General features: G+C 34.7%; 4 protein-coding genes across 5 annotated transcripts; 1 reads left to right on the top strand and 3 right to left on the bottom strand.

The window, feature by feature from the left end:
* Positions 1-571: 571 nt before the first annotated feature.
* On the bottom strand, positions 572-2961 carry LOC100778127 (uncharacterized). Of its 2 annotated transcripts, none has more exons than XR_005887624.1 (2): positions 1853-2960; positions 572-820 (listed from the first exon to the last, which is right to left on the bottom strand). XR_005887624.1 is itself a non-coding variant. In XM_003539426.5 (2 exons), the coding sequence occupies exons 1-2, from the start codon at positions 2839-2841 to the stop codon at positions 789-791; spliced, it is 747 nt and encodes a 248-aa protein (XP_003539474.2). In that variant the 5' UTR covers positions 2842-2961; the 3' UTR covers positions 572-788. The 2 variants fall into 2 exon arrangements, 1 of the variants encoding a protein (XP_003539474.2); XM_003539426.5 differs by having other exon boundaries at positions 2127-2961.
* An 862-nt stretch (positions 2962-3823) lies between these two features.
* LOC100777072 (germin-like protein) lies at positions 3824-4713 on the bottom strand. Its single transcript, XM_003539424.5, has one exon. The coding sequence runs from the start codon at positions 4464-4466 to the stop codon at positions 3843-3845; it is 624 nt and encodes a 207-aa protein (XP_003539472.1). The 5' UTR covers positions 4467-4713; the 3' UTR covers positions 3824-3842.
* Positions 4714-12119: 7406 nt separating this feature from the next.
* On the top strand, positions 12120-16322 carry LOC100812549 (N-carbamoylputrescine amidase). Its single transcript, XM_003540203.5, has 9 exons — positions 12120-12327; positions 13006-13054; positions 14001-14092; positions 14272-14423; positions 14499-14545; positions 14660-14693; positions 14951-15117; positions 15445-15541; positions 15832-16322. Exons 1-9 carry the CDS (start codon positions 12242-12244, stop codon positions 16005-16007), a joined length of 900 nt encoding a protein of 299 aa, XP_003540251.1. The 5' UTR covers positions 12120-12241; the 3' UTR covers positions 16008-16322.
* Positions 16323-18270: 1948 nt separating this feature from the next.
* LOC100527149 (protein FANTASTIC FOUR 3) lies at positions 18271-20186 on the bottom strand. Its single transcript, XM_003539423.4, has one exon. It carries the CDS (start codon positions 19788-19790, stop codon positions 19080-19082), a length of 711 nt encoding a protein of 236 aa, XP_003539471.1. The 5' UTR covers positions 19791-20186; the 3' UTR covers positions 18271-19079.
* Positions 20187-21322: the final 1136 nt, after the last annotated feature.

The following is a 21322-nucleotide window of genomic DNA, read 5'->3' as shown; positions in this document are numbered from 1 at the left end:
TAATTATTCTCGAGAATATAAGAATATTCCCATGAATTTTAATGGTTAACCAACCACTTTCTTTTTAAATACCCAAGCATACTATCCCCAAGAATGTTATCCCCCTAATGAAATTAAATAACTTGAAATAATCGTTTCCTAAAAAAAATTATGAATCTTACTCTAAGCTATAGCTACCCACGTATCATCGAATTGCTATGCTGTGTATATTACTTCATATACATTATCTCCACCCCATCCCCACCAAAAAAGAAACCCGCTGTGAGGGAGAGTTGTACAGAAACCTTGAAAGTTTTTAAACAAAAAACAGACAGATAAGAAGAAAGAAAATTGAAGAAAGCAGAACACAAGACAGCAGGGTGGCTAATCAAGTATTTTTCATCACACAAACATATGGCTGGATTAAAACATTATCTGCATATGTATTTCAGAAATTATCAAACGAAAGCCAAAGATCCTTGGAATGCATTTGATTTGCCAAAATATGAAGGACCGGACACCACAAAATCATGTATTTGAAGTTAATTTTAGAAATGGTCAAAGAACAAAACAAAACAAAAGATGAAGCACAGGACGAAAGTCTAAATATTTGTTATTTAGAAAAACAAGGGATAACTAGTCCTACCTACAACTACAACACCATGTCACCAGAAGTCAAAACATCTATCAATTTGACCAAACCCCGTCAATGCAACTTTGAACAACTAGGTAGCCCAATTAGGCTTATACCTACTACCTATCAAACGGCCTGTTCTATCTCAAAAACTACTTGTGTTGTGCGATGACCATCAAACAACAAATATACCAGAAGATGGGAACGCTGAAATGGAATACATATATGGAAATAATTAGTAGTACTCAATAAAAGCTAAAATAAGTTGACTGGAAGAAGATGCTACAGATAACTTAAAGAGATTGGGTATGTGTGTTATACGTTTCACAAATAGTACAAGTTAATCAAACTCGTCAATTATTCAGATTAAAGAAGTACTAAAGGTGGCATATTTGAGGGTACAAAAGAAACCATGACAATTAATCTTAATTCTTATTTGTTAAAGGATGAATTATCAATATTAGCGGAACCATCATACAAGATATAAAAAAACAACATATATAGAAGAGAACTGAAGGAGTAAGGTTGCTGCATGCTTAGGGAAGAAATTGACTCAATAGTTTTACTCATCTTCAGTTCCATCCTTTGCCATTCCTAACATGCACAAAATGAATACCCAAGTCTCAAACAGTGTTGATTGATGGCGGATGGTGGAAGGCCGAAATTCTGCCATATAAACATGCCATTGCATCTTATGGCGCCGCCATAGCAGGTCTTCCTTCACAAATTGCCTATGGTGGTTGGCAATCCACCACCACACCATTCCGCCATGGTGGGGCCATAGCGGCTATGTAACAACATTGGTCCCAAAGGCCTAGGTTCATTGCCACTCCCTACCCTTCTAGTCTCTCAGACTATAGACCCAAAAACCACAAACAATGTATAATTATCATAAGTTCATAATTCCTCAATCCACTAGACCAAAACAAAGACCATAAAAAACCATTGCATCCTACTTCTACAACAAAGAAAAGTTCAAAATTGTTTTGAAACAATCACTGCAGATAATTAGGGTGCTGACTGCTGACAAATCTCAGTTTGGATCACCAAACACCCAAGACTGAGCAACCTACCTTGCCCAGTTCCAATGCCTGAAGGAGCAATTCTTCTTTTACGTTAGTTTCGTTTTCAATGACTTGACTTTTACCAAACACTACATAGCTTCAACAGGACTCTGCAATCAATGTGGTCTAAACAAAAATGCATCCCGAAAATAAGAGACAGATGATTCACACAAACCTCAAAAAGCCATCAGCAAACAGCAAAACATCTTCCAATAGAGCTCATTATGGACCACAAAAATAAATTATTGCATAAGATATACAGCAATCAAACACCAATTAACCAACAATAAAGCACTAAGCCATTATTGACCAACTCTTCAATTTTACAATCAATTGAGGCTTTAGGGCTTTAGCACTTCCTAAAAGGAAAACGAACATATCTAAAAGAATGAAACCGCAAAACCGAAAATCCAAAAGCGTTTCTTCATAGTTCAATCAATCGAGAAAACCTGTTTGGCGCCAAACCGCATTGCGAACCTGACGCAAGTCTCTCCCCTTTAGCGTTCTCCCTACTCCTTCAAGAACCGAATAAGCCAGCATCGGCGACTGAGCGGAATTCCGCGCCACAATCTCGTGCGGCGGCAGCATCTCCTCCTCCGCCGCGTCCTCGTTACCGTCGTCATCGTCGAACTCGCGGTGGTGGTGTCTTCTCATCGGCATAAGCGGCACGTTCACCGGCGCGGACTGGTGGAACTTGAGGGAGGAGGAGGGAGTGCGGTCCGGCGGGGGCTTCGGAATCGCCGGAATGAGGCGCGCGGAGGAGGAGGAGGAGGACGAGGAGAGCGAGACGGAGACAGAGACGGAGGGTTTGTGGTGGAAGAAGTGCGAACCGTTCGGAGAAGCGTGGTCGTTCTCCGGCAGCGCGGCGAGGATGCCGAACGACGCGTCGGAGGGACCGTATGCAAAGCCTTTGTGGTGGCTATTGTGGTTGTGGTTGTGGTGATTAGGGATTGGAGAAGAGGAAGAAGAGGGTTCGGTGGAGTCAACGTTGTTGGAGAAAACGACGTCGTCTTCGATTAGGTCGTCGTTGTTGGAGAAAACGACGTCGTCGGAGGAAGGGTTTTCGAGTCGCGGCGCGTGGGATGGGACGCCGAGGAAGCGTTCCCGCGAGGAGAGGGTGGGTTGCTTGCGGTTGCGGAAACGGTTCGGGTCGAGTAGATCCATTTTACAGGTTCGGGTTCGGAGCTAATAGGGAAAAGAAAAGGTGAGGTGAATTTTTGAAGGAGAAAGAAAGGTAGAGGAAATATGTTAATAATAATGGCTATGAACTTTTTTGGGTAGCAAAATTCTTATTATTGTTGAATGGAATCTTCTTATTGGGTATTGTTGGGCGTGGCAAGTAAATAAGGGATCAACGTGGAAATACGAGGCCAGTGTAATCTACAGGTAGTAAGATTCTATTTAATTTTAAATTCATCATGATTTTATTTTATTCAACTTTAGAAAAATGTAGTTTTATTTTCGTATTTTAAGGAAATTATAAATAAGTCCTATAAAATTGTCCTAATGCTTATGCCAAAAAATATAGTAAAGTATTGTAAGTCCTAAAAAGGCAAACTCCCATAATATTAAGAACATCCCAAGAGGATAAACAAAAAAAACTATACGTTCTATTTTCCTCTAAAAAAACTATACGTTCTATTTTTTATTTAACACCTATCATTTCTCTTTTATTTTTAAAAAATATAAAGAGGTACGAAATCCCTATTTTCTTCTGGTATATAAAAAGTTATTTAAAAAAAACTCGTAGTAATTAGCTTATTTTATATGAAAAAGTCTATGTAATAAAGCAGGCAAAAATATCACAAACATAGAAGCTAAAGGTGCATTATCATGCTTTAGGTGCAAAGCTTTTCTTCAGAGTTTGAATGGTGGCAAGTGGCAGCATCAGTCTTGAAATTATGTCAGAAAATTGACAACACTAAAACTCTAATACTCGTTTGAAATTGGTAATACCAGAAAGTTATTTATTGTATTTCAATTGATAACAATTACAACAATTAGATCAAGCATTTCGCATCTTATGCCCTTTTGTAGAACTACTTATTGTTGAACAGCATAACACTAGCAGGGGTAATTGGAAGCCTGTGTAACAAAGCAAACAAAGTGATACAATATGGAACCTAAAGGCGGCAATTAGTGGCAATATCCATTATCCATTATCATCATGCTTTAGGAGCAAAGCCTTTCTTCAGAGTTTGAATGGTGGCAACATCAGTCTTGAAGGCCAGAGCCAATACATTGTCATCAATGGTGGTGTTAAAGAGAGTGCTAGGAATTGACACAGTCCCAGCACTGGCACTTCCAAAGGCAGATATAGCGAGTGCTGGCTTCTGAGGATCCGCATTGTGTTGGAAGTGCACGAGACCCTTTGGAAACACAAAGAGGTCTCCGGTTTGTAGTGTTTGAGTGAAGAGCTTGTTGGTTGTGTCCACAAACCCCACTTGAAGGGAACCCTCAACGGTGAAGAGTAACTCTGCAGAACGAGGGTGTGTGTGTGGTGGGTTGATGCTGCCACCTGGGAACTCAAGGATTGCATATGAGACACTTTGTCCATCAAGGGCTGGAAATTCTACCTTGGTTGCCTTCAACACTTTGAAATCTGAGACAGTGTTGTTGGGTGAAAAAATGACACGGAAGCCAGTGAAGGTGAAGAAGTTGCCATCAGGTATGGTGTTGGGGGGGACTATGAAGTCAGTAAGAATATCTGGGTCACCAGCTGTTGATATTTGCATGATGGCAAAAACAGATATGATCAATGTGAGTACTTTAAAGATGGGGGGAGACATGATTGTAATTATCTATGAGGCTGAAAGTTTGAGGCAATAGGAAAACTTAATTAGATATCAATGTGGTTTGAAGATGATGTGCTTTGAATTTCATAATCTATTTATAGGGATCTCTACACTGTATGCTGGCTGCTTGTATTATAACAAGTGTGGAGATTTCGAAGCAAGTTTTATTGCAGTCTGCAGCTGTTTGTTTCTGTCATTTAGCTAGTTGAGGGCATCAAAGAGACTGAGAATTGTTAGAGACGTAGGCGACAAGAAAGTTTGCATGAGTAGCTCTTCATGCCAAAGTCCAACCACATAACAACAAAAGTTAGTTTTAATTTTGCTTTTGTTGAACTTGTTAAATGAGTTAGAGTAATGTTATTTAGTCATAGATACTATAAGTGATATGATCAAGCACATTGATCAATAGTCATACATACTATAAGTGATATGCTTGAGCAGTATAACATTGTATGAAGTTGTAAAATGATCTAGATCATACTTAGGAACGAAGAAGCAGGGAAGGATAACAACCCAAAAATCGGTAATGCATGAAGACTTAATACTGTCTAGATATATTGTCAAATGTCAATATTTTTAAACTGTCTTCCATACATCCTCCAATCTTCACTTTCATCATTAAGAGGAACAACAAAATAAAACAAAAGGACTTAGGACTCTAAGTTCATGACACCATTGGCATTTCGGTGGAATTAAAAGCAAATTATTCTTTTTATGCAAAGAGAGCATATTCTACTTCGTTTTAGCTTTTTAAGTTATTAAATTTTGCAGACCACCAAAATGATAACAAGAATGAGCTTTGTAAACATCAGATCCAGCTGGATAACAGGTTTCGCGTATTAGCTCATTTGGAGCAACTAATACTTACAAATTGACCCTACTAAAAGGAAGGCATTACCATTAACTTAAAAATGATTTCATTTGAGCTTAACATAGATGCTTCGGTCAAGTTTTTTATTCTCTTTTATGCTTTATTGCCAGTAACTTGAAACAAAATCTGAATAAATGTCCCAGACAAAATCTAGTGTAGGATTATAACTTGTAAAAGTCAATGAAATGAGAAGGCTGCTCTCTAGCACAAAGCCAACCAGATGTGAAGCATATCTTTATAGTGTTTTGTTTAGATTTAATAAATAAGTAGGTTTCTCAATTTTTTGGAAATTTTTAATAAGGTTCCTAAACTTTTTTTTATATAAAAAAAACTGTAAATGAATCCTTGATCTTCTACTATTTGTGTAATTGGATCCTTAGAGTTAGTTTATGGCGGCTTGAAACCACAGAAAAATAACATTTTACGGGGTTTAAAAGATCAATGACTTATTTACAATTTTTTTTTTCAATTTAGAGACTTGATTAGAAATTCTCGGGATCTAGTGGTGTATTAAACCTTCTTGTTTATGAATAGGTGGTCGTTATAGAATAGTAATGGAACTTATTAGTATTGAGATCATCAAGTCTAGCACACGGTGATAGGACTTATATAGCTGTAGATTACAAACCGATAAGGGAAGTAACAAACTGATGAACTAGATAATATCTAATACATAAGTAAAATAACAAACTGATAAGGGAGAGACTAAGGAAGTACTTGTTGGGTAGCATGAGCAGATATCAGCCTAATGGAAACCCTTGCCTTTAGCTCATTGATTGTCCTACGTGCCAATGATCATTGATCTGGAAATGGCTGAGCATATATATCTTTGTATCATACATGATGCAGTTTTTGGAAATTTCTAGCTGTTGAGTTGAAGAATTATTATTATTATTATTATTATTATTACTATTTACACTAATAATTAAGAAAATATTCCTATTTCGTGTACCTATTTTTTAGACGATTTTGTTCTATTTTAAAATAACTTTTCAATCACAATAGTTGTTATAAAAAAAAAATTCAATCAGTTATTTGTATTTTTTTTCTTTTCTTTTTGACAGAAGTTATTTATGTATCTCTTAATCATTTTTATATTTTTAATTAAAAAAATCAAGGCACGGTTTTAACAAGTTATTATTATTATTATTATTATTATTATTATTATTATTATTATTATTATTATTATTATTATTATTATTATTTGTTGAAAAAGAGACACTATATGTCTTTATTTATATTTTTTAAAATAAAAAGAAAAGTTATTGAATAAAGTAGTGACAGTAGTTATATTTTAAATGTTTATAAGAGAAATGAAAATAATTATATATATTGAAAGATAATTTAAAATAAAAAAATATGTATATCTAAAAAAGTACTTATCTTTATTAAAAGTTATAATTATTATGAGTGAGTTAGTTTGTTTAAGTTTATTTTTTTAAAATAATTGTTTTAAAATAAAATAAATAATTTTGTCATGTGTTTATCTAAATTATTTTTACTTAAAATAATAAGTTTTTTACTTTTTTTTAAAACAACCCTATCTACTCCTTAAAAAATATTTATATAAAATATATTTATTTTAAGTTTTTTATTTTATTTTAAATTTAAACAAACTTATCTTTTATTTTATTATTTTAAAAAAAGCCTCGAATCTTATTCACAGCTATACGAAGCTTATTTAATTTACGAGTAAATAGGTATTTTAGTCCCTGACTTTGTAGCCCTTTTGCATATTAGTCCCTAGCTTATTGCAATGTTAAAAATAATCCTTATTTTTACATTCGTTATACAAATAAATCCCTGTTGTTAGAATCTAATTTCCTTTGTTAGTCAAATGTCTATGTGGCAAACCTTAGTCCATGTAAGCAAACCATGTGAGAAGTTTGAGTCCATGTCAACAATCTCATGTGGCGAGGATTGAATTGAAAAATTAGGAAAAGTTAGGTTAAAAAGCATTCAAAAATGAAGTAAACGCATCTTCCCCCACAACGGGGTTTCACTGTCTTACTGCGATTTGTAGGGTTTTTTAATTGTTCGCACTTTGCTTTTTCCTCGACTGCATTCCCTTTGTCGGTGATTATGAGTCTTCGTGCTTGGTAGTCAGGTTCGTGGTTGTTTTGCGTTCATTCTCGTTTGCATTCTTTTCATGGATTCATTTGGGGTTTTATACATTGAAGGGTTTTCATTTGCATTGTCTTCGTGCTTTGCAGTGAGGTTTATGGTCCTTTATTATTTTGATTTATGATGCTTTGTTTTTATAGATGACTTTGCATTTTGTTGTGTGATGTGCCTATGTTTGAATTAGGTTTTTTATTTCCTAATATATGACAATGTTTGTGGTTTCTGATTGTGTAGAATGAATGACAATATAACTTTAATATTGCATCATGGAGGAAGATTCACTCCACGTGCCGGTGATGGAAAAGTTGAATATATAGGCGGAGAATTGGATGTTTGGGAGGATATATCTGCAGATTGCATGAACACATTTATCCTATGTGATCTGGTGAAAGCTTGTAAGAAATATAACAATATAGGAGATTGTTTTTGGTTGATTGATAAGGACTTAGATTTTAATCATGGGTTAAGGAGTTGTACAACAGATGGAGATATATTATACTTAGTGAGGGATGCTTTGGAAAATGAGAATGAGATAAAAGTTTATTTTCATCATGAAGTAGATCCAATTTTAGAAGAAGTCCTACAAATGTTGTACTTGGAATGTCATCCAATTCTAGAAGCTGTTGAGAATGAGGATGATTTAGATGATGTACCTGTTGTTGGCCATGAGGAAGGTAAGTTTTAATTCATCTGTACTTGATCCAACATGGTTACCATAATTTTGAATAATTTTGGAATTTAATGTTTATAATTAATTAATATAATTTATTTGTACTTGATCACCATTGATGCAAATGTTGGTGGTGGAGAGAAAGGTATTAATGTGAACGCTGGTGCTGGTGAGCAGAGAGATGTTGGTGGTGGTGAAGAGAGAGATGTTGTTGGTGAGCAGAAAGATGTTGGTGGTGGTGAGGAGGAAAAGGTTGGTAATCCTAATAATGAAGATGATAATGATGAGTGATTTACATATTTCTCTTGTACGAGGAAGGAAGATGAAGTTGAAGTTGAAACAAATGGTTATCATTCAGAGGAGCTCAAAAACCTCATTAGTAGTGATGATGAAGATGAGGATGTTGACAAAGTTTATCCTCAATATAATGAAAGTAGTCGAGTTGGTGAACAAAAGTTGGAATTAGGGATGGAGTTTGGTACTCTGGTTGAATTTAAATCTGCCTTGAGGGAGTATAGCATATTCATGGGAAGGGAGTTCAGGTGGAAGAAGAATGATAAATAGAGGGCTAGAGCAAAATGCAAGAAGGCATGTTGTGATTGTGAGATCTACTGTGCAAAGAATGAACTCAGAAACTTTTCAAATCAAGTTAGTTAAGCATGGGCATAATTTCTGCAGAGAAATGAACAACAAACAAGCAAATAGAGAGTGGGTGGTCAACAAACTTGAGGCCAAACTCAGAATCCAGCCAACCCTTAAATGTGCTTAAGCTTTGGATTATTTCAAGCAAGAGTTGGGAGTTCACATTGAAGTTACAAAGATGTGGAGAGTCATGAAAGAAGCAAAGCAACTAGTGGAAGGGAGTGAGAGGAAACAATATGACAAAGTATTTGATTATGCACATGAGTTGTTGAGGAGCAATCTTGGATCAATAGTTAAGATCAACACAGTGCCAAGTCCAGAAGGTCCACCACAATTTCAGAGGCTATATATTTGTCTTGTTGGCTGTAGGAAGGGGTTTGTTGCTGGATGTAGACTATTCATAGGTCTAGATGGATATTTCCTAAAGAGTGCATTTGGAGGAAACTTGCTCTCTGCTGTTGGGGTTGATGGCAATAACCACATCTTTGTTATTGCTTATGCTGTGGTGGACATGGAGAACAAAGACAATTAGAAAAGGTTTTTAACTTTGTTACATGAAGATCTTGGGGATTACGTACAGAATGGGTGGGATTTCATGTCAGACATGCAAAAGGTATGACATGGTGTGATTTGTAATTATTATCATAAGTTAGGTATTTAATTAAAGTTAATGACATAAGTTAGGGACTAGTCAAGAAGTATTTACTACACTACTACATTTTTTCAGGTACTTATTCCAACTTTACAGGAAGTCATGCCTGGTGCACCTCATAGATTTTGTGTCTTGCATCTTTGGAAAATTTTTACAAAGCAATGGAAAAGCAAGGAACTTAAAGGAATTATGTGGCAATGGGAAAGACCCACTACTGTTGCTGAGTTTGAAGGCCATATGACCCATTTGAAGACAATCAACTGCCAAGCTTGGGAGTACTTGAATAAATGGCCGAAGGAAGCATGGACAAAAGCCCATTTCAGTACAATACCCAATGTGGACAACATATGCAACAACACATGTGAGGTATTCAATTCCAAGATTCTGCAGTATAGGTGCAAGCCTATTCTCACCATGCTTGAAGAAATTAGATGTTACATCATGAGAAGATGGCTGCCCATAAGGTTAAACTTTTTGGAAACCCTGGACCATTATGTCTAATTCAGTACAAAAGACTAGAAAAAGAGATTCATTTTCCTAATCAATGGACTCCAATTTGGTGTGGTGATAACATGGGCGTCAGATATGAGGTCCACATGTGAGGGAAAAAGGTTGAGGTCAATTTAGCTTAATGGACATCACTTGTAGAGTTTGGCAACTAACAGGTTGTGTTCTGTACAATTTTGTTTTTCATTCGTAACCTACATGTGTGTGTTGATTTTACAACTTTGATGTAGGGATGCCATGCCGACATGCCATTACAACAATAAGTCACAAAGGAGGAAAGCCTGAGGACATGTGTCATGAGTGGCTGTCAATAGAGGCTTATAATAAGATATATCACCATTTTATTGAACCAGCCCAAGGACCACAATATTGGGCGCAGGTACAACATGCACAACCCATTCCACCACATAAAAAGGTACAAAGAGGAAGGCCTAAGAAAAATAGAAGGAGATCTATAGATGAAGACAATGTCATAAGACATAGGCTAAATAGGAAATTGCATGACTTTACATGTGGAAGGTGTGGCCAAACCCATCATAACATCAGAAGCTGCAAAAATATTGGAGTTCCTATTAGGCCAAAGAAATATGTTGCACCACCAACTTCAAATGAGGATGACGACCTACTAGCTCAAGATGAGCAAGCTTTGAATGAGGCTGAAGAAGCTGCTGCTCATGTTCAAGAAGGTCCGGTGGAGATTAATTTATCTCAGCTTAATTTGTCACAAGATAGTGACATGAAGTTCATGGTAAATATTTGTCACAACAAAGTATTTTTATCTCAACCTAATTTTTTGCAGCACTCTATTTTTATATATTACAAGTGTTATTCATGTGTGGCATTTGCATGTAGGTCCTTGCAACTATTGTTCCACTAGTAGCAAAGAATAAGCTAAACATAACAAGACCCAAACAAAGGAAGGTTGCTGATAAGGATGATGCAGTATAAAAAATGAAGAAAACTGAAGACCCATTTTTTGTTTTATTTTGTTATTAGGATGTGTAGTTGTATATCACTAATTTTATTTTGTTATTAGGATTTAGTAGTTGAATATTTTGAAAGCTTGAATGATGTAAATATTATGGTACTTGTATATGAAAGCTTCACTTATTATGATTCAGTAGTTGGATATTTTGAAAGCTTGAACAATGTAAACATTACGATACTTGTATATGAAAGCTTCACTTATCTATTTTGGTTTATGGTGTGAAAGCTTGCCTTGCTAAACAATTGCTTGTAACTATCATGCTTTGGTATGTGAAATGAAATTATGGCTGAGTCATGTTGGTTCTCTGGTTTAGGAAGTGTCAAATGATATTTGCTAGCAGTTCTCTGGACTAGGACCACTGTTAAACTTTATAGCTTCTAGACTTTGAAAAATAATCACATGATTTAATATTTGTTTATTCTCTTTCTTTTATAATTTACACACTATTTTGGAGCTAGACTAGGACCACTTGGTTTAGTGATTTTTTTTCGTGATTGGTTTTTCAAAATTTCTCATACATTTGCTACTTCAATAACTTTAACAAGCTATACAACAAGAAATTTTATTTAATAAATAAAAATAAAATTATATTTAATTCAACTGGCTATACAACAACAAATTTTATTAAATAAATAAAAATTATATTTAATTGAACTCGGTTTAGGTGAATTGATTAAACTATAAATTTCAACAACAAATTATATTTAATTGAAATGGGTAACTGACCGTGACAACAAATTTCTTCCTACTACACATTCTTTAGCAAAACAACAATTACAATATCAAAAGATGCTATTACAAATTTTACTTAAAATACATCCCCTAAAACTAACATTATAATTAAAAATGAAAAACCTAACAACACAAGGTTTGTTAAATTTCTTATTTTCTCCTACCAAGCTTTAATTTGTAGTTTCAAATTAGCCACTAACATTGATGCTCTTGTGACATAAGAATTATTAGAAACATGGTTTTCTTCTTCAACCCATTGAAAAGAATTGATAGTTATTTAAGTCTACGTGGCACTAAATTGTTAACAATACATCTCACTAACGACATTACTTGAAAATTTAGCAACAATGACTATTTTACAACACTTATGTAAAGATAAGAACTATTTTTAACATTTCAACAAGAATAATATGCAAAGGAGAATAGAATGTCTATTTATTCTTTAATTTACACTTATGTAGGAGTCTAAAAAGTTGGCGGAATATAATTCTATTGTGTGCAGTGCAGTGTTTTCCCACGAGGCAACAAGGAAACAATAATCTCATATTCCCAAAACTTGAGCTTTATTACGTTGTTTCTGTAGATGGAGAAGGGTAGAACCGTGGTGGTGTCTGCTTTGCAGTTTGCATGCACCGATGATGTCTCAACTAATATCGCCACCGCCGAGAGGTAACACCGTAACAATTTCACCTATTTCCTTATTTACCCACTTTCAATTTCAATTCATTTCGGATTGTTCACCCTTGCAACCCAATTTCATGTTCTGAATCCTGAACTTGGTGATGAGGGTCACTAGTTTATGAGCTGCCCAGGTTAAAAGGTTTCATTTTTAGCTCTTGCTTGCACTGATTATGGCCCACATTCAGAGGAAACGTTACAATGGAACAAATTTTTACAGCAAATCAGTTGCTATAGAACAAAGTCTAATGACAGACCTCAGACTCATTTCTCACTGCACTATATATAATTTCTTTAGGAGATTTAAACACTCTGACAGATTTGAATGCCATTCTACAAAAGGAACCTTGAACGTTGGCACCTTGGCTTGTAGCCAAGCCCACACTCTTACCTTTGACAAATCTATGATTGATTCCACATCCACATTCTGATTTTTGAAAACAACCCCATTTCTATGAGACCATGATGTCCATATTTAGAAGGGAATCAAGCAGGCTCTCTAATTCAATTGTCCTCTGGATTTTGTTTCTGCTTCTAACTGAAACTTTTTGAGCTTCAGTTTTTCTTCCCTGATTATTGTTTAAGTATATAATATAATTTGTAGACTAATCAGTGGCAGAAATGAAATTTCTATGCATGTTATGTGATGCTTTTTTGGCTCTTGTGCAGGCTAATTAGAGCTGCACATAAACAGGGTGCGAACATCATTCTGATTCAGGTGTGCATATTTAAAACCTGGGACGGCCTTCCCTGACAATGCTTCCTACTTGTGTTACATATCAATTATAGAATATCTAATTCCATACAATCTTTTGTTGACTTCTTTTATTGCTTGATAAGGTTAACATCAAGTAGGATATGCGCATAAATGGATTTTATGTGTATTTTTCATTCATTGGGATTCAAAACCATATGATTATTTGATCAACTACTTTAACTAAAAGCAATCTTGTTTTAAGGAAAATGAGGAGGTGAAACCTCCAATATAGCAATGCAAATATTGAGGTTGTAGGTTAGAAGCATAAATCTGGTTAGGTTACCAATTTACTTTAAGACGACTTCCCATGATTTATAATTCACTAAGTAGGTTGCATAAAACCATTTTTGTGATGGTATTTCTTTTATATAACTATTTTTTACCATGAATAGTACAATATTACAAATCTTAACTGGTTACGGTCAAGGACTTTGACTTGAGTCAAACTATGATATGCTAGATGAAAAATCTAGTGAGACTATGAGAGAATCTGTTAGACAGGAAGCAGAATTGCTCTTCTGCAATATGCTTGTGTAAAATGGAATTTGGAATACATTTGGGTAAATTACATTTCTACTTCTGCATTATTTATTAATCTAATATGCACTGCTTGCTTACACTAAATATTTGGCAATCTGGCATTGATTTCTTAATAATGCTGATGATTCTTGACTGTAATTGCTGGCACTGACAGAATGTTTTTGCTGGAATTTTATTTATCTTTAAAACTACTGGCTGACAAATGGGATTTTTATGACTTTTGATGTTCATTCAGAAAAATACAGATTCCTTATCTAGTTATCCCATCATTGTAGAGATAGTAATTTTACTGGACTCGTTAATTCAGATGGAAAACCCTGATTGGTTGCGTGTTTGGATCATATTAATGATGTTTGAATAATTTCAGGAGCTCTTTGAAGGTTATTACTTCTGTCAGGCACAAAGAGTGGATTTCTTTCAAAGAGCTAAGCCACATAAGGACCATCCCACAATCCTCAGGTAAAATAATTGAAAAAGTAGCTTCTGTAATCTGCTTCTTAGTCACTGCTTGCATGCCACTCAATGAACTGGAACCGTATTATGGTGTTTTAAGGGGCAGAGGAACAAATATTGGCTTAGTCTTTTATGTGCATCATCCTGTAATGAATCTTATTCTTGTTTCAATGTTCATGATGCAGAATGCAGAAACTTGCAAAAGAGTTAGGTGTAGTCATACCAGTTAGCTTCTTTGAGGAGGCAAACAATGCACATTATAATTCAATAGCCATAATTGATTCTGATGGAACTGATCTTGGGATTTATAGAAAGTCCCATATTCCAGATGGACCAGGTATGCAATATTCAGGACATTTATATGTCATTTAGTATGTCTACATCCTAACTCATCAAACAATCTCCCCTACAGGTTACGAGGAAAAGTTCTATTTTAATCCAGGTGACACTGGATTTAAGGTAGGTGCTTAAGATAGCCATAATTGATATTCACTGGTTGGAATAACCTTGGTTTTATGGGTTTTTTTTAATGATTGGTGAACATAGTGTAACATTGAGGCTTTTGCTGAACAGGTTTTCCAGACTAAATTTGCAAAGATTGGAGTTGGTAAGAACTTATAATTACTATAACTGCATTCTGTTCTTTTTGCCTGTACTCAAAACTTCATTTAGTGTGGCTGTATCAAGATTGTTAGACAATCAGAAAAGAAAAATGTTGAATCTATCAAAAAACATTTTCCCAATTTTGATTTTTGCTTCGCTAAAGCAACCAAACACATTTTGGAAGCTGCATTTTTCATCTTTCTCCCAGATAGGAAACTGAAGAATTATCTTTTTTACTATTTTAATTAATTTTCATGTCAGCTATTTGCTGGGATCAGTGGTTTCCTGAGGCAGCCCGAGCAATGGTGCTTCAAGGTGCTGAGATTCTATTTTATCCTACTGCTATTGGGTCTGAACCTCATGATGGAAGCATTGACTCTCGTGACCACTGGAAACGAGTAATGCAAGGACATGCTGGGGCCAATTTGGTAGGTTTTGTACGCAAGCTAATAGTTACCCATCCACATATTTTCATTTATAATGTGTATCTATAAGGTGCATATCTTGCTATCTCTTTCTTATATGTGTATGTGTCATGCTCACAGTTGTTTCTATTTCCTAATCTAGAACTCCTTCAGCATTAGTTGTTGGCTAAAATAATCCAAGATATACTATGCTAAAGTTTGTATTAGAGAAAAGGAAATTTACTGTATGATCATTTTTTTTTATATAAATATGAAGGGTTTAACCACTTGTGTAAACATTTATGTTTAAACTTTCCAACATATTTGATCAAATAATTTTGGAAAATGCAGGTACCTCTTGTGGCTTCAAATAGGATAGGAAAGGAGATAATAGAGACTGAACATGGAAAAACTGAGATAACATTTTACGGAAACTCCTTCATAGCAGGTAATTTTTGTGAACTGTTTTCTTTTCAGCACAGAAGCACACCTCACTAGTTTGACCAGTGTGGGAAAACCCTTCTTTTAAAAGATGACATGCTTTTTCCACATTCATCTCAACCCAAAACCAATATTTTCTTGCTTTGTAGCATTCCCCCCCACCCCCTGCCCTCCCTTCCCTTCTCCTCTTCTTTTTCTTAATCGATTTTTTTTTCTTCATTTCTTCTAACACTTGGAAAGTTTAGCTGCAGGCATAACTTATCTGTTTATATTTTTGTCTTCTCTATCAATATACAGGACCTACAGGAGAAATTGTTTCAGTTGCTGATGATAAAGAGGAAGCTGTTCTTATTGCTCAGTTTGATCTGGACAAGATCAAATCAACGAGGCATTGTTGGGGGGTATTCCGTGATAGGCGTCCTGATCTATATAAGGTGCTTTTAACATTAGATGGCAACAATCCCGTCCAATGATAGATAAACATCTTACCTTGTAACTGTTATAGAATGATACCTGGAATGGTTTAATCCTTTACAAACTTCCAGAGCGTTTATCACTCACCAAATATGCAAGAACAAGGGACAACACAAAAATATCATCTGCTAATTCCATGCAATTTAATAAATATGTGGAATTAATGATCAATCGGCTAATAAATTTGATGTTTTGTAGTCCATTTTAATCATAAACAATTCATCTGAGTCATTTGACACCATGTATGAACATTATATTTCATTTTATGCAATTTGGACACGGAAGTTTTCTGAAGTGTTCTAAATTTGCTGTTAGCTTCGAGAAGTGATTTGTTCTGTGTTTATATAGATCATTCCTGTCATTTTTCTTAAAGCATATTTGGCTGAGCTATTGTGATACGTGAAGATATAGATGTTGTAGACTTAGGTAGCATTTGGTTTCCAGACAGAACAAAATTAAATGTTTTGCATTTTTTTTTTTTTTTGGTTTTCTTAGAATTTGGGTCACGGTCCAACCTAACTTCAAAAGTTAGATCATGAAGTAAAGAGTTAGTAAGAATTATCTCTCACTTATGTACACTATTTTAGTCATATTACTTATTGATATAGGTCTAACTCAATACTAATAGTTCATGAGATGGGAGTTACCTATCACATATATCCATTATTTTAGTTATATTACTAGGTAAAGCAGCATCTCAAACAGCTTTAATCTTTTTTAATATTAACAAGAATGTATTAAATTTTAATCCAATGTCATATTCTGATCTATTTTTAAAATGTATAAAACAGAAAAACTTGTATTATATTATATTTACCAAAGATATCTAACCACAATTATTGCTCAGATTGTAGCATTTCTTCAGTCCTCCAAGCAGCCCAAAACACTTAACTGGGTGGTATGTGAGAAAAAGATAAACATACAGAATCTAAGACTTTCTAAATTTTTTATTTGTTAGAAATTATAAAAGTGTATAGGTCTCTCATATTTAATGAATCTTATTCATAATTTTATAGTTTTCAATAAAGAATATATTAAATAAAGTATGTCACAGAGTATGTTGCTAATATCATGAGAAAAGTATCATCTTCTCCCTCTAGATATCTTTTATATAAAATGCTAGATGACTGGATCAAAATTTACACAAAAAGGGGTCAGAGAGATATTTGGTGGAGCTTTGTACTATTCCCCTTGCCTTTCGTGCAAAATGAAAAGGATGATACTTGTTTCATTCAAATTTTTTAGAATACTTTCACAATTTATTTTTCTTTTACGTACTTTATCTTTTTTTTCTTATCTCTTTTTTTGTAAGATATACTGTGTGAAAATGTTGTCAAAATAGCATTACTCACAAGACAAATATCTTTATGTTCTGTGAATATTCTTTCCTTTGTTCTATTTTTATAATACAAGACTTGGGCCCTCGTCGTTACAGCAAATTTGGTTTGACTATAGGCAAGGCAAAGAAAGAGGAATGAACTAACAAGTATTTAATTTCTGATATACTATTTTTAATATATATTTTCATTATTAGTTATAACTTTTTGAAACTTATTAAATAATATGAATATCATTTTACATTTTGTAAATTTTAATAAATGTAAACTAACACGTAAAATAAATATGAATAATGCGGCATTACATTTACAACAATTGTATAAGCCATAATCTCACATAATGAACAAATTCCAACCCTGTACTGGGGTGTGAAAAAAAAATCAGTTAAGATTGAATTGGATTATAATCGAACGATAATCAAATTATTTTTTACAAAATCAGTTCGGTTAATCAAACTAGTTTTCATATAAATTTTTTTACTCGAAAAAAATAGTTTGAAAACCAGTTCGAAACTAGTCTGATTCTTAAAAATAATTTAAAACTGGTCAAAAATCAATTCAGTTCAGACTTAGTTTTTAAAATCAATTCGATTCTAAACTAATTTTTAAACTAATTTGATTATTTAAATATAAAACCAAACTAGTTGAAACAGTTCAAAATCAGTTTGATTTAGTTTTTTTTATCAAAATAATTTTTGTACACTCCTATTTTGTACCAATTGATTAAGGAACATAAATTATAATTATATGTCGGTTGTTGTTGGTTAACCATTATTTATGTAATTTGTGCATTAAATCAATAAGAGAGCATCGAACATTTTGCACATTACATTATATCACAAAATTTTGTCTAAAATACCATGGCCCTGGATCACATATTATATGCTCTTATCTTGGTGCCCTTTTCTTCTTTTTGTGTGTCGTGTCTCTTTTACAATCTTATCTCTGCTACTACGATTATGGGTTCTGATTTATTTCTAGATTATCCTACTTTCCCTTGGTTTTGTCTTCGTATTTTCTGTGGTAAGAAAAAGTGCTTCACGCGTTGCAGTACTCAAATGTGTCATTGCTAACCTCGATTCAACCCTCCCCGGCCATTGTGCTCATAGGATCTTGGATTATAGTTTAGTTAAGATAATCCTTAGATAACATGCATCTACCTTGTCTCACGTGAAAGTCCCCGAATTTCCACTTCCCATGACTAAGAAACATATAAAATAGACGTGACTCGTTTACAAGGGAAGTAGGTAGCGTGGGACAATATCGAGTCCTTGACAGAAGATTGCAATTTTCTCGTTAGTCCACTAATTTTGGAACACACCACACAAAACTTTTTTTTTTTTTTATATATAAAATATTTAGATTAATGAAAGACACTTCTTCTGACAAGGTCAGAAAAAGATCACCAACTGCAATGAAAATTTATAACAAGATTTACATGCTTATCAATACAAGTCTGAAAATCAAGTTTAAGTCACAGTTGATGTGAATGAAAACTCGATCAGAGGTGTCAACTCCTGTTTCCATCAGACAAAATCTTTAGAAGTTAAGAGACAAAAGCCAACATATTAAAGAAAAGATACAAAAACACAACAGTGCTTAAAATTATTTTGTTTCTTCTTCTCTTATTTTTGTAAATCTTCCTTAGCATTCAAATTTTCTGCTCTTTCATCAAGTAAGTGGCTAGTCATCACTTGAGCATCAATCTCATTTTCTTCATGATCTGCCACACAATTAATCATCATTTTTCTCTTCCATGTTTTCTTCTTCCTCCTCTTCATCCATTGTTTCTACACCAATATCATCATCATCATCATCTTCTTCTTCTTCTTCTTCTTCTATGGGTTCATCCTCATGATGAACAAAATGCAGCTTCAGCCTTCCATCCTCTCTACAAGCATGCAAGAACTCATGTGTTGGAATCCTTATCTCTTCAAGAACAAACCTCCCTTCACTTCTGTAGGACCTGAAACACACCCAAGGCTTCCCACTCCTCCCTATGCAAGAAATAGGAGGAGGGTACTCACTCACCCTTGAACTCACACACCTTTTGACACCCTCTTTCTCCTTATACACTTCACAACTCTCACTCATTCCATCCTTGAAGTCTTCAACATCATCTGAACTCTCAAAGCCAAGACCCTCAGTGCAAAGGTGCAAACTCTCAGAACTCAAGGATGAGAAGCTGTCACTATTCTTGTGCCTGTTGGTGTTGTTTGTTATCTCAGTTGACGATGATGATGATGAAGTAGAAACGTGGGGAGTGAATGGTGATGATATAGGACTCTCCTTGAAATGGAGTTCTCCAAATATCTCAGTGAAGGAGTGGGTTTGGTCTGTGGATTTTAGGGGTTTTATTTGGTTCCATGAGAGGGATTCAAGCAGGGTTGACTTTTCTGGCAAAAGGGTGTCGAAGATGTGATGCAGGCTCCCACATGTTGCCATGCCCTTCTTGCTAGCCAGTGTTTGGTACTTTGTGTAGAACTAAACACAGAAAGAAAGGAATAGGATATTGTAAGTGCTAACTTTTGGCAGTAGAGAGATAGGGGAAAAGAGCAAAGTGGCACGAAAATAGCATGAGATGAAAAAATCAAGGGGAAGATGCTATTATATATATGCAGTAGGAAGTTCTGATTTATGGTTTCTTGTTTTTTCTGTTGGTGTGGCTTATAAATGGCCAACGAGTGGTTATACTTACGTAGCTTAGCCAGGATTTGTTGTTGGCCATATAAAAGTCCTAGGTAACTAACTATATGGTGAGATTTATCTTAATTCTTTTGGATAGAGATGGCACTTAATTATCCTTTATACAAGAGGTAATCAGTGATAAAAATTGCCTTCCGAATATTTAAGAAGGTTGTATATTCAAGATTTAAACCTGAAGTTGTTTAAACAAGAACAATTCTGCATTAATTCGTGCATGTATTTAGTGACAAGATTTATATAAATTCAGATTATTATTCATTATCCACAATAAATTGAAATTTATAAAAATTATGGTGAATTGATTTCTTAAGCATCACGTTAGCATGCAAAACCGATCCTAATTTAGTATACCATGTATTCTTAAAGTTAGTTGTCTAGGTACTCTCAGCCTTATTAAAAGGGCTTCCAACCACCAACAAGGTCCAACATTGGGTTATTTAAGCATACCTACCATGCATATGGAAAATACTTCGTTGGGAGAGATAAAATCCACTTCGGTGATCTCGGGTGAGTCTCATGATTTTTGGTTATAAAGATATCTTGCTTCCAGCAAAAAAAGGCTTCCAACCTGAAAGTTACCTTTATACACGGTCATGGAAAAGACTTGATGACTTGGTATTTTCCAAAACATAGTAGACCCAGTCTTGGGTGTAAACCTAATACACGGATTGCATCAGGCAACAAATGTTTCAACCATCTAGGCTTCTACCTAAATAATAAGAAAAAAGGTATAATCATTAATTTGTCTGTGAAGATGAATACATAAAAATGGTATAACCAAGAGAGCTTGCCTGTGCAGATGGCACTCCAATTGGACGTTCCTTTTGGGGAAGGAAACAAGGGACGGGACCACAACAACTTTCTTGGTTTTGTGAGGGGCAAATTTTGAGCAATGATTCGATCCTACCATGGTGCTGTCCAGAGTACAATGATGTGAACGCGAAGACTACTACTTGCACACCTACACTTACAGCCACACCCTTCTCTAAAATCTTCTAAAATTCTAACACATTTGAATGTGGGTACACGTTCAATTAACCGTTTTCACTTGTTGTAACTGTCCAAGTGGCTCTGCTAGATTGAACATTGCAGGCAACGTGGCACGCTTATATACAAGTGTCTCGTGACCCTTGGTACCACATTATCTAATTTGCATTTGTTAAAGACTAAAGTTATACGGTATTATCTTTCTTGCAATAATACACAAATTGTCCTTAAGATGAATCTATTTTGGAGTTTGTACTCTCATAAATTTTGTTTTATAGGGAATT

Source organism: Glycine max, chromosome 12 (genome assembly GCF_000004515.6).
Source record: "Glycine max cultivar Williams 82 chromosome 12, Glycine_max_v4.0, whole genome shotgun sequence".
Taxonomy (NCBI): domain Eukaryota; kingdom Viridiplantae; phylum Streptophyta; class Magnoliopsida; order Fabales; family Fabaceae; genus Glycine; species Glycine max.
The sequence above is the reverse complement of the archived record's forward strand: the minus strand, read 5'-3'. Positions and strand labels throughout refer to the sequence as shown.

Coding starts and splice junctions, on each gene's coding strand:
- LOC100778127 (XM_003539426.5), bottom strand. CDS start 2,841: ATGGATCTACTCGACCCGAACCGTTTCCGCAACCGCAAGCAACCCACC. Junction 821..2,126: donor TGCGGTTTGGCGCCAAACAG/GTTTTCTCGATT, acceptor ATTCCATTTCAG/CGTTCCCATCTTCTGGTATA.
- LOC100777072 (XM_003539424.5), bottom strand. CDS start 4,466: ATGTCTCCCCCCATCTTTAAAGTACTCACATTGATCATATCTGTTTTT.
- LOC100812549 (XM_003540203.5), top strand. CDS start 12,242: ATGGAGAAGGGTAGAACCGTGGTGGTGTCTGCTTTGCAGTTTGCATGC. Junction 12,328..13,005: donor AATATCGCCACCGCCGAGAG/GTAACACCGTAA, acceptor GCTCTTGTGCAG/GCTAATTAGAGCTGCACATA. Junction 15,118..15,444: donor GACATGCTGGGGCCAATTTG/GTAGGTTTTGTA, acceptor TGGAAAATGCAG/GTACCTCTTGTGGCTTCAAA.
- LOC100527149 (XM_003539423.4), bottom strand. CDS start 19,790: ATGGCAACATGTGGGAGCCTGCATCACATCTTCGACACCCTTTTGCCA.